Source organism: Nyctibius grandis, chromosome 1 (genome assembly GCF_013368605.1).
Source record: "Nyctibius grandis isolate bNycGra1 chromosome 1, bNycGra1.pri, whole genome shotgun sequence".
Lineage (NCBI taxonomy): Eukaryota > Metazoa > Chordata > Aves > Nyctibiiformes > Nyctibiidae > Nyctibius > Nyctibius grandis.
In genome coordinates, this window is record NC_090658.1 from 30965149 (window position 1) to 30978647 (window position 13499).

Sequence of the window (13499 nt, forward strand, 5' to 3'; positions counted from 1 at the left end):
GGTCCTTTCTTTCTAATGTTCATGTCTAGCTTCGAAGTGGTATGTTAATATGTGCCACATGTATTACTGGTATTGTAAACGGAAGTAAATATTATATTTGTACTAGAATTACATATGTGAAATTTAACTAATTTTTCTTTGTTTTTTGTTTGCCAATAAAGACTTTGTGATGATAAGCAGCAGATAAGCTATGTTTTAATGCAAACTGCAATATTTCTGTTTATTTGCAAACATAACAGTGGTTAAAACTGTTAAATATTATGATTTTGTTAGCAAGGCATTTGCATTAGTTTTTCCTAAAAAGGTAGACTAATTGACACAAATTGGAATTTTACATAGAAAATGTTGACCTCAATACAAGCTACTTCATATCTTCTTGTCTGTTTTTAAAACGTTTAAACAATTCCTATTTTGACAAAAGAGGCATTTACCACTGTATCAATTTAACTCAACTGCAGGTGCCGTAGACTACCTAAAGGACTCCAACAGTGGCAAGCATTTTTAGATCTCAAGAAAAAAATCAATGATTTTAGTGAATCCTGTCCTTTGTTGGAAATGATGACCGACAAAGCAATGAAGCAAAGACACTGGAATCGTATTGCTGAAACAACAGGACATCAATTTGATATAGAATCTGATTCCTTTTGCCTTCGAAACATCATGGAAGCACCAATTCTTAAACATAAAGATGATATTGAGGTAGGTACATAAATTTTTTCCCTACTTGTTAATTTTATACAGTCAGCAAAAATAATATGATTGCTTATAAAATTACAACCTTTTTTAAAAATATTTTTTACTTTGTTAATATCCTCTCAATCAGACCACACTAAAATAATTTATATTTTATTTAGAAGTTCTTATCCACATGAACAAAGACTGAGGTAGCAGCTGGAATCTTTGGACACTTCTTTCTAGATAATCTCTTCACATTCTTTCTGGCCCTATTTTCTATCATTTTCTTATCCCTTTTTAAACAGGAAAAAAAACCCCAAAACTTCTAATGATCATGGTCACCTAATTTTTTTAACTCTGTGGATGCTTTAAAGATTTGTAAAGAAATCAGAAATTTTAGAGGAAGGCTCCATGCTTATTAATATTCAATATGAATACTTCTCTAGATCTTTATGGCTTCTTCTGAACCATACAACTTCAAAAGATTCCCAACATAATCTGAAAAAACTGTCAATGGAGTTTGCAAGTTTTATAGGGTAAATATGCATGCAGAAGCTACTGTTATAGTCATACTTGATTTATATGAAAGCATTCCAAGGTGATCTGCTTAATTTTGAATTAAGCTTGATTTAAATAGAATATTGGACTTGATGACCTTTCCAACTTAAACTGTTCTTAAATTCTGAGATTCTATAAATTGAAAAGTGGTAACATTGAGAGTTCACCTGGTGATGAGTCTACATCACTACCCTAAACCTTGTAGAAATGATGATTCAGAAATCTTGTTATGCAGAAATAACAAAATGTGAAGCCAGAGAAATGGTGTATCCATGCATTTCCAAGTGTGTATTTTTCAGTTATCCATGCATGTATTTTGAGTGAGTAAAATTAGTAGTGTGATCTCTGCATGTGTGACACATTTTTGTACTGTTTTATAAAATTTCATATATTATTTTTAAATATTTTCTCACTAGATGTAAAATATTAAGAAAGATTTAATTTCTGAAGAATAAAGATTCTAAAAAATGGTACTTTCTTTGCAGGATATATGCATATCTGCTACAAAAGAAAAGGATATAGAAGCCAAACTATCTCACATAACTGACATTTGGGGAAGCCAAATTCTGAGCTTTTCATCATTCAAAGGGAGAGGAGAGTTACTGTTAAAGGGAACTGAATCATCAGAAATTATAATGTTGATGGAGGACAGTTTAATGATTCTTGGCTCTTTACTGACCAATAGGTATTTGTCAGTGTATTGTGTATGGTATTTTCAGAAACACACAGAGATAGCAGCTGTACTGTTATTAGGCTAAATCAGCAGTAAACTTGAATGGAATATTATTTTTTAATGGAAAAGAATGTTACAATGTCTAATGGAAAACTTCCTCAAGTGGAAGCCTTTCACGTGTTAGTAGCAAACTATTGTCTCAATATATATGAATGTAATCAAGCTGGCAGAAACTTTCCACCAGATTCTTCTTGCTCTTAATGAATCAAATGTTGCTTGGGGTTTTTTTTCCACCATTGGACATATTTATTTTAGAATAGCTTTATTTAGAATTAAATAATTTCTGTTTCTCATCCCTTTCTAGATACAACGCACCATTCAAAAAGGAAATTCAGAGCTGGATTTCTAAACTAAGCAGCTCTACAGGCATAATTGAAGAATGGCTGGTTGTGCAGAACCTCTGGATTTATCTTGAAGCTGTTTTTGTAGGGGGAGATATCGCAAAGCAGTTACCCCAGGTAAACTTTAAAATGCTTGCCTATTATTGTGTATTAAAAGCTATCTGTGTAATAATTTCCAACAGATTATGCTGTGAAAGTACTTATCTTTTTACTATATATAGGAAGCAAAACGTTTTCAGAATATTGACAAATCATGGATCAGAATAATGCAACGAGCTCATGAAAACCCAAATGTAATTACCTGCTGTGTGGGAGATGAGACTATGGAGCAACTTCTCTCTTATTTACATGAACAGTTGGAAGTATGTCAGAAATCACTTACAGGGTATGAATTGTTTGATTTTTAATGCATTATTATTTTGAAAATGGTTTATATGAAATATTAATAGTATTTCAGTCTTACTTTTATGTAGAAGAAATTGAAGAGCTGAAATATTCTAATAAAAATCTTGTTCAATTTTAAAGATACTTAGAGAAGAAAAGACTACTGTTTCCTAGATTCTTTTTTGTTTCTGATCCTGCCCTTCTTGAAATTCTTGGACAAGCAAGTGATTCACATACAATTCAGGTAGAAACTTGGTCATTTTTTTCTGATTATAACAAAAAAAAAAGAATATAGAAAAGCATTTAATAAATTAAAATGTAACCATTTTCTTCTTATAAACTTTGCTTGAGAAAAATTTTCTTTTCTTGCTCTTTAGTCTTTAACAAAATATGAAATGGATATCTAATTTAAAAAAATCTTCAGAATTTGGAGCATGAGAATATGATCCCATCAAGTTATTTACTGGTGGTTCCTTTCACAACTAAACTGACAGAAGGGACCCTGTGAGACTTTCCTGCTTTGAATATGGCCAAATTCATCTAGCTGGTCTGGACTGTTACTGAAGGTTTTTAGTCCAACTGGTCTGGATTGGTACTGAGGGTTGATTGAGATAAGATAGTTGATCTCACACAATAGCTGATCTCTGTTCTGCTAGATCACCTCTGGTAACTGTAAAAAAACAGCACATGGAGGTAAAATCCTACACAATCATTTCTGTAATTATTACCTACAGATGTCCTGAAATTCATGCGTAGGTTCGGATGAACCTTTGCAGGATAACCTTACTTGAGATTTTTTTCTGTTTGCTAATGTTATGTGTTTACATTGAATGACTTCTGAATTATCCTTACAGCCACATCTGCCTTCCATATCTGACAATATAAATGAAGTAGACTTTCACCCAAAGGATTATGATCGCATACTGGCAGTCATATCAAGAGAAGGAGAAAAAATTCCAGTAATTCTCTAATTTTTTTTTCCAGAAATGTTGTTGATAAATAAATCATTCTATTACTGAATATATAAGTATATATTAAATGGAATTATTATTAATTACAAATGAACATTTCAGGGATTGCTGTAACAAAACTATAGTATGTCTTCATTAAACAAATTTCTAGTATGTTTATTGAAATTAAATCTGTAGTTGTCTTGAATAGAAATTTAGTAACTATTTAGTAACTAATGTTCTTGAACAGAAGTTTGGTAACCATGTTGTATTTTGTACCCTTTACTTTTATTAATTTTTCAGTTGGACACTCCAGTGGTTGCAAAAGGACCAGTAGAACTTTGGTTACAGGATTTGTTGCGTGTGCAGCAGATTTCATTGCATGGCATAATTAGGGCAGCATATTACCAAATTATTGACCCAGGATATCAGTTGCTGAATTTTCTTAATCAGTTCCCAGCGCAGGTGAGATTACAGGATGTGGATTTGTGTGTGCAGTCTGGGTTGTGTGTGTGGGGAGGTGGGATGTAAAGAGCATATGAAATTGTCTATATGAGGAATTTTTCACAAAGGAAACAAGGATATGGATCTACTCAGTAGAAGGAAATCCTTAATGACTTCAATTTTGATACCCTATATATAGCATAATATTTTTCTTGTAATCTACTTTAAAATGACTTTTTTCTTCTCTTGGAGAATATAAAGTAGAGCTTATATTTTCTGTAATGGATATTGAACCCTTCTCAGATGCAAATAAAATTTCATGTGCAGATTGATTTCTCTCTCATAATTTAAGAGTGCAAGAGCTATGATTATGATTATTTATCTCATCATTTACAAGATTTACCTCATAGTTCACATATTTGTCGCTATGATAATGCAGTCCTAGTAGAGGCTTATCTTCAAGAATTCTAGTTTGCCTAGGGACTCCTTCATCTTACTGATATTTCATACATTTCATTAACAAGTAATGAATTGTTTCCCATCCTGTACAAATTCTGACTCTTTAATTTGCTAACCAGTACAGTGCTGGGTGTAATTTTTTTAACAAATTCTGCAAATATTAAAACTGGCCAATACATTGCTAATTTAAAAAAATTCAGTATACTTAAATATTTAATAGAATTATCTTGAAGTTGTATTTATGCCATAATTATGTATTATCTCAGCAGTATTTATTTTTAAAAGTCTACTACTTTTCTTTAAACAGATAAGGACTGTCTGTCTTATTTGCAGGTCAGACATTTTGAAGTATCTTTATTACCACCTCCAAAGATCTTCTTCCCCATGTCTTGCTAATCCAAAAGTTTTTATGTTCAAAGAATTATTGTGTTAGAAGAGGCGGGGCGGGGTGGAGAAGAACTAAGAAATGGTATTTGGGCAAGAAATGAGAAAGTACAGAGAAAGAAAAGCTGTGTTATAGGACATAGAAGAAATTGGGCAAAATACCGACAAATATTTGAAATGTTTTCTTCAAACTGCCATTTTCCTGTCTCAGAAGCTTCTATTATAAGTAGCATGAAAAAGTAACATCCAAAGATTTTTTTTTTCTCTGACTAATTGGTCATTCTGAAATGAATTTGTTTTAGACTCTACTGATGATAGCCTAATGATTCTAAAATGGTATTTCCTGTTACACAGTCTCTGTAACCATAAATTCACTACAGGTATCGGGAGACAGAAAAGTGGAAAGAAAGAGTGAGTGAGTCAAATTTTTAGGTCTCAGTGCTTTGTGAATGTAGAAATGTGAGGGGAAAAGGTATTGATACAGTTCTCATCTATCCTGTTTTGTCATGGGCGTACCTGATATTGTAAATCAAAATCAATCCAAGATTGTAGTTTACACGCAACGTCCTGTAACACTCTAGATTTGGAAGCAAAATAGCTTGTAGTTCAATGTGCTCCAGGCTGTACTCCAGTCATGACAGCATGTTAGAAAGAGAGCAATCCATCCCATGTTCAGTAGAAATGCACAGCATTTTTTTTTTATGTTCTTTTATTAGCTATGTGTTGGCAATGCAAAATTTTCAGCAGGACTTCTCCGCACAATTTCAGACCTGTTTATGTTTGTGATACTGGAGTACACTAACGGATTCTAAGCAAAACTGAGAATCATCCTTAATTTGTGTGTATCTCAGTATGTGACAAATTTTTGTAAAATTTTTAAAACATTTTCTCAGGAGTTTCCAGTACCACAGCAGAGCTAATTAACTCAGGCACAGTATCCTGATGAGATAGCTTCATGCTGATGTAATGATAATTTGGGACTCCCTATACCATCGTTTATTGTTCCTGTTACACCTAAGTCTTCTATAATAAGGCTAGTGTTCAACAAGTGATTCATTTGTATTTTTTTCACATATTAAATTTGTAGGTTGGATTACTTGGGATTCAAATGTTGTGGACACATGATTCAGAAACAGCTCTACAGAATGCTAAAGAGGACAGAAAAATCATGCAAGTAACCAATGGGAGATTTCTGGAGATTCTGAATATGTTGATTAGCCAGACCACACATGATCTTTCCAAGTATGACAGAGTGAAATTTGAAGCGCTTATTACCATTCATGTGCATCAGCGTGATATTTTTGATGATTTGGTAAAGTATAGATTTTTATTTCTGACAATTAAATGCATTTTCTGTTATAATAATTTTTCTTAGATGTGGTAGCTACAGTCACATGTATGTATGCATATGTTTGTAAGACAAAGATGTCCATAATCTCACTGTAGTAAAAATAGTACACTTTTGCTTAAACTAGAATAAAATCCATCAGTTCTGTCATCTAAATATTTACTCCAAATTTTTACACTTTTCTTAGAATATTTCAATTTTCTACTTCTTCCTACAGAATTGTTTTGATAGACAAAAACCTTTTAGTATGTCCTTGCTTTGAAAAACTGTTGTATTACTCTTACTTGCATAACTGAAAAACGAGTCTGCTGAGGGTGTTGTAGCTTTATCATCATAGATAATTTCCTCATGGCTTGTTATAGAATCTCGGTGGTTAGAACTAGGCTGCACTTTAGCTCCACCCATTCTAGAGTTGCAGCAATGATAGCAACATCTTCCATATCTCCTCGTTTCTTCTTTCTGTCTCTCTTATTCCTTCAGAGAGCAAGCTACTGGGATTCTCTTTCTGGCTCCTAAGGAGTACACATAGAAGACAAACAAACAAACAAAAAACTCTACTAAAATCAACAGATAATGCCAATCCTATACTTGAACTTCTTAGACTGTGCTAAATTGTTTACATTCCTTTATTCTTTGAGGAATGCCATCCTTCAACACTACATGTATCTCATATTTTTACTACTGATGACAGGAGCTTATTAGATTGTACACAATTTGCGTTCCATGCCTCAGTCAGATTGTTCCTTCATCATGATCTTTGTTCCAATGTGTTTGGTGGATTTAGCAGTGTGTTGTTTGCTAATTTCACTTGGATGATGAGCTGCACTACCAAAGCAATTTAAGATTAATTTGATTAACAGAAATGTTGTGATGATCAAGTTAAGTGATCAGGACATTTTTTAATATCAGTTTAGCATACATTTAAACATGTGATACTTACATGTATTTCAGTTTACTTACATAGGATCTTTAACTTGAGTAATCACTCATTATTCTCCAACAAATAAGCATTTTATCACAGTTATCAAATACAATAAACGTGGATGCTCAGTTATAACATATACATGTATTTATTTTCTTTTAAGGTAAAAATGCACGTCAAATCACCAACGGATTTTGAATGGTTAAAGCAGTCTAGATTCTACTTTAAAGAGAACTTTGATAAAGTCTTTGTATCCATTACAGATGTTGATTTTGTTTACCAAAATGAATTTCTGGGTTGCACTGATCGTCTGGTTATAACACCTCTTACAGACAGGTTAGAAAAATGATTAAACATAATGAACAGTTTTAATATGTATAGTGTTTTTTTAACATATATCTTCAAAGAGACACATTCTGAATTAAGTCCTGCATGGGCTAGGTCATTCATGAAAATCTTCTTATACATTTGCTTAATCATACTTTTTTAGAAAAGGTAAAATAACGTCTCACTAACTTGTACACTTAGTAATTCCTAGAAAAGTTTTATCACTGCCTAGTCTTAAAAAAAATTTACTAACAGAAATGAATCGTTTTAAGGTTATATAGTAATGTATCGTTTAGCAGTATTTCTATACTGAAGAAAAGATTAAGTCAAATATTTTAAATTCTGTAATAAGGGATTCTATAAAGATTTTGTGGCTACCCATGTCTTTGAAAGTCTAAGACAACCTGTCAGTGTCTGTGGTCTTATTAGTACTGGGAAACAGTTTAGATTTGTCCATAAGAATCTAGATGTTGACAAAGTCCCAGCTGTATGCACTCACTTGCCATTCTTCTGTATCCAGGCAAGCAAATGACCATTGATTTTTGTTTCAAATGTGATTTAACAATGAGAACTATTTTTCTTTTTTCCTCTTGGGAATTTCTTGGCTTCTTTTTTTTTGGCAAAATTCTTCCTCCATTTATTCCCTTCTTGAGATTTCACCTTTGAGCAAATGAGAAAATAGAAAGCCAAAAGATTCTTCACTTGCAAAACCATCCCCTCAAGAACCAAAAATAACTTCCAACCTACAATCATTCACTTTACTACCTATGTGGAGTATGTGCATGTACAGCTTTTTTGAACACCTTTATTTCTCCACAAGAGGTAGAACTGCTATTGTGACAATATGGAAAGTTCAGTACATTTCTGCAGTGAACTGTACTACAGGTATTTTTGAAGCAAAATGTTAAATTCTACCCCAAAATTTGCCTTGACCCCAATATAACTGTAGGAGTAAAACCCTTATGTCACTTTGAAGTTTCTTATTGGTTAGAAATCATCAAGGTCCCTGCAGTGCCAGTTTGGCATAATATATTTTAGTGATTCAAGCTAAACTGTAGGAACTAGTTAGTTATTAAACTCTGTTCAATTGTGGATTTAAACCAGAAATACTTTAGTTAGAAATGCGTTCAGGGTATGTTGAGTTGATTTGACAGTGAAGATACCCCATCATTTGTGTAGGAACTTTGTCATTTAATTCCTTTACCGTTACTCTTCCATACCCTACCATGAATGAAAATTGTAACCTAGGACTCACATATAACTAAAACAGTAGTCTGAACTTTTTAAGACTTAAAAAAAGAGGGGTAAATCTTAGGGTTTTTTTTTCTTAAAAATGTAAAAATTTTTTACCCATAATTGTGGAAGGGGCCATATATCCTTATTCTTTCACACTCGAGGATTTAGACAAAGGTAATCTAACCTAGTAAAATGTATACAGATTAAGATACTGCAGAATATGATGAGGTGGCAGAATTCAACAGCAGAATCTGCTCTTTATAGCTGCAAAAAGAGTTAATGACAATTAATTTCCTTTTTGTGGTGTGCATTAATTTTTAGCTCGTCTAATATTCACAGTTTGTAACAAACTCGATTAACACCTGATAAAACTTTTTGCTTTTATAAATAATGTTTAAATGCTGTATTTTGTGACTTTTACCAATCTGAACTTCCTGCACTCATGTAAATCAATGGAACTGCTTTATGAAGAAGTAATATTTCAACATAAGAGCTGTAGAATCTATCACATAACTCATTTATATCTTATATACATATATATACACATATATCTTTCATATGATTTAATAAATTAATATGAATTAACATTTATAGGTGCTATATAACTTTAGCGCAGGCTTTGGGAATGAACATGGGAGGAGCTCCAGCAGGACCAGCTGGAACTGGTAAAACAGAAACGACGAAAGACATGGGAAAGGCTCTGGGAAAATACGTAGTAGTCTTTAACTGCTCTGATCAAATGGACTTCAGAGGTTTGGGTAGGATTTTCAAAGGTAAGACTTCTTCATGTAGCATAGAAGAGACCTACACAGGTCATTTAGGAGGTGCAGTTAGAGCAGGTTGTTCAGGACCTTATTCACGTTGGGTTTTGAGTATCTCCAGGGATGGACATTCCACACCACCTCTGGGCCCCTGTTCAAGTGTTTGTGTCCGTTGTCTGCTCTTCTTCCACTGCACTTCTGAGAAAAGCCTGGCTCAAATTTCTCAGTGCCTCCTATTAGCAATAGGCTTTCCCCTTAGCTTTCTCTTCAGGCTCAACAAATTGTGTTCTCTCAGCCTCTCCCTCTGTGTCATGTCCTTCAGCCACTGACCATCATGGCAGCCATCTGCTGGACTCATGCAAGTGTATCAATGTCTCTCCTCTATTTGTAAGCCCCAAACTGGACACAGTACTACAGCTGCTATCTCACAAGTGCAGAGTAGAGGCAAACAATAATTTTCCTCAACCTGCTGCCTACACTCTTGCCCAATATGCAGCTGGCTTCCTTTGCTACAAGGGCATAATTCTGATTCATGTCCAGTTGGTTGTTAAGCAGGAGACCAGGTCACTTTCTGCAAAACAGCTTTGTAGCCAGTCAGCACCAAACCTGTACTGCTGCATGGAGTTATTCTGTTCCAGATAAAGGACTTGAAATTCATAAGGTTTCTCTCAGCTCATTTATCAAAGTTATGGTATTGTATGTATTGAGAAACAAGGGGTGAAACTATTAATGTTTTTTATATTCTTTTTTTTTTTAGCAAGCAAATAATTGTGGCATAAATGTGCCTAAAGCTGTGGGTTTGTAAACATATTGCACCTTTGAAAGTCAAGCTATTCAAATTCTAAAAAATCTTTGAGTATATGACAGAATCCCTTTGAAGTGATTTAGCCTTAACTGCGTAACAATAATATACTCTGAATCAGTTGGATAAATTTTTCACTTTTAAATAGCCATCTTTCAGTATACATGAAAGAAAACTACCACCTACTTGTACTTTAATATCATTTGGAAAAAAATGCTGCTACAAATTTTCTTATAAAGTGTTGCTAAAGGAACAACAATTATCTTAGTTGCTACTAAATAAGTGACACTTTTCCAAATTGAAATTAGGCAACTGTGGAATTAATCCTTTACAAAAATGTTATTGTTATTATTATAGTGCTTCTAAATTTCTCTTTCCATTTAATTTTCTTTCTCTGTCTTCCTCTTTCTTTCCTAGATAAGTTCACACAGAGCATTGTCCACACTTTGGATGTTAATATCATGCACCATTACATGAAATACTTGTAGTTTAGTGTGGACTTACCTCTATGCACAAGCAGTACCATTTTATCTGCTCTAAGATTAATATTTTCTGTCTTGTGAGATTCAGAGTTTTATTTAAGCCCCTAGTTAGTGCAAAAATAATTTCAGTTTTTAATTGTAATCTTTATAAGAGGCAAGAAAAAGTAATTTAAAAACATTGTGAAGGCTGGAAAAACCAAATGAAAAGAAAACACTTGGAATTTTTTTGTTGTAACATTTAGGGCTAGTCTTTTGTAGCTCTAAGTCACTTAGTTTTTTTAGATTAACAATACAGCTTTTTGTAAATAATTGAATTGTTGCTTTACAATAAAAAGCTACATTCACAGAAAGATGTGGACGAAAGATCTGCCAAATGCCCCAAGATATCAAAAGATTTTTTTCTGATTTTGATTCACTTTTAAGTATTTTGCATAAATCAACTAATATTAATTCAGATTGATATGGAAATCGTCAGGTGGATTAGAGGAAGATAGGCCTTGGCCACAGGGCAATAAATAAAACTAATCTTATTTAATTATTTGAAGGAAAAGTCATCTAGTTCAGATATCTCAAATATGCATGACGAGTAACAGATAATAAATTTTTCTGTCCCTGTTTTAGGTCTTGCACAGTCTGGATCTTGGGGATGTTTTGATGAATTCAACAGAATTGAGTTGCCTGTCTTGTCAGTAGCAGCACAACAAATCTATATTATTTTAACAGCAAGAAAAGAAAGAAAAAAGCAGTTCATTTTTTCTGATGGAGACTGTGTAGATTTAAATCCAGAATTTGGAATTTTCATAACAATGGTAAATGTAGTAATAATTCCAGAGGAGTGACAAATTATGCTATATACAAGTTAATTAAATGGCAAGGTGAAGATAACCCATTTTATTAATTAAGTGATGCTGTTGCTGTAGAATTAGACTAAACTACTGGAACCCATAAATAATGTGATTATTCATGAATTGCATGCCTTCAGTTTTACTTTAAGATTACTGAAAAACTTCATAGTTATGTCCCTTCGTTACTGTATTGCAATTCATTATGAAGGCTAAGAGTTTGGCCAAACTTCCAGAATTCTCTGTGCTCACTGAGAGGACTGAAACATTAATATGCTTTACTACCTTATCTTGAAATGCTTCAACAATATTAGTGAGAAAGATACTGTAGGAAGAAAAAAGAACATTTACTTAAAGCAGGAGATGTAGGAAAGAGATTTTTCAAGGACATATGTCTTGTCTAATGGGTAGTTGTCTCCGTTTAGCCTGTATCTGGGGCTAAACAACTGCCACCTGTTCTACTACCCAATGACCCCTCCCCAGCCAAGAAAGGGAATTGGGAAAAGTAAGGAGACTCATGGGTTGAAATGGAAACATACAGTAGTCGTGAGCTGTGCACTGCCAGCAGCGAATGCTACATGTCAAACACTGCGAGCACCACAAACAAATGGGAGGGTAGAGCCTGGGATCAGAATGACAGGCAAGACCCTCCAGGGATGATGAACATTGAGAAAAGAGAGCCGTCCACAGCAAACTTTCCAATTTATAGTGACCGTGACGTTTACGGTATCGTATGCTTCCATTGGCCAGCCTGGGTCAGCTGCCCTGGTTTTCACTCCTCCTAGCTTAAGCACCTGGCTAACTCAAAAGTGCTAATAGCCTTGATCACTCTTCTCAAAATTGCAGCTTTTCTGAACAGAAAACTGATTCTATGATTCCATCCCAGCAAAACCAGGACAGTACTTTACATGGATATATAAAAAGAATTCTTCAAGCTGATTTACAGAAGACAAGTATGATGATTCTGGAATAAACCACCCTCCTTGTACTGTGATGGCAACAGGTCTTTTCAAAACCGGTGCAAAAAATCATCAGATCCTTTCATTTGTTGATACAGAATGTATCTAAACTGGTAAATATGATCCTGGATGTCCACTTTTGGCCTTTTGTGGCAAAGGGGCCCATTCTGCTCTGTGCCTCAATCCTGGAATCAGTGCGGGCATTATGACAGAACTGTGCTTCTTATATCATGAAGTTTTTATGGACGGTATTTAAGATACATTATTCCCTTTCTTGTAATGACTACTTGTGAAAAAGGCTTGAAGTATATATATAGATCAAAGTTAGGTCCCACAACTGAATGGGTAAGCTGCGCAAAAAAGATATGCAAGACAGTACGTATAATTTTCCACCAGTTACCAACCATTACCCAAGGGAGAAACAAAAATCCTGGATTTAGAATATTAACTTTCAGAGTAGAACTTTCAGAGATGCTCAGAGCGCTGGAGAACCTCTCCTATGAAGACAGGCTGAGAGAGTTGGGGCTGTTCAGCCTGGAGAAGAGAAGGCTCCAGGGAGACCTTCTAGCAGCCTTCCAGTACCTGAAGGGGGCCTACAGGAAAGCAGGAGAGGGGCTTTTTACAAGGACATGTGGTGATAGGATGAGGGGGAACGGTTTTAAACTGAAAGAGGGTAGATTTCGATTAGATATTAGGAAGAAATTCTTTACTGTGAGGGTGGTGAGACACTGGAACAGGTTGCCCGGAGAAGTTGTGGATGCCCCTCCCTGGCAGTGTTTAAGGCCAGGTTGGATGGGGCTTTGAGCAACCTGGTCTAGGGGAAAGATGCCCCTGCCCGTGGCAGGGGGCTTGGAACTAGATGATCTTTAAGGTCCCTTCCAACCCAAACCAC

The 13499-nt window shown here is 34.4% G+C and overlaps 1 protein-coding gene across 1 annotated transcript in view; it reads left to right on the top strand.

Annotated features, from left to right (window-relative positions):
- The window catches only part of LOC137662233 (dynein axonemal heavy chain 8-like), a 145384-nt gene that overhangs the window by 47321 nt on the left and 84564 nt on the right, over nucleotides 1-13499 (top strand). The window contains 11 exon segments of the mRNA XM_068398455.1: nucleotides 459-699; nucleotides 1719-1918; nucleotides 2271-2424; nucleotides 2529-2692; nucleotides 2833-2935; nucleotides 3546-3650; nucleotides 3945-4106; nucleotides 6016-6240; nucleotides 7362-7534; nucleotides 9356-9534; nucleotides 11428-11615. Coding sequence (XP_068254556.1) covers nucleotides 459-699; nucleotides 1719-1918; nucleotides 2271-2424; nucleotides 2529-2692; nucleotides 2833-2935; nucleotides 3546-3650; nucleotides 3945-4106; nucleotides 6016-6240; nucleotides 7362-7534; nucleotides 9356-9534; nucleotides 11428-11615 — 1894 coding nt within the window.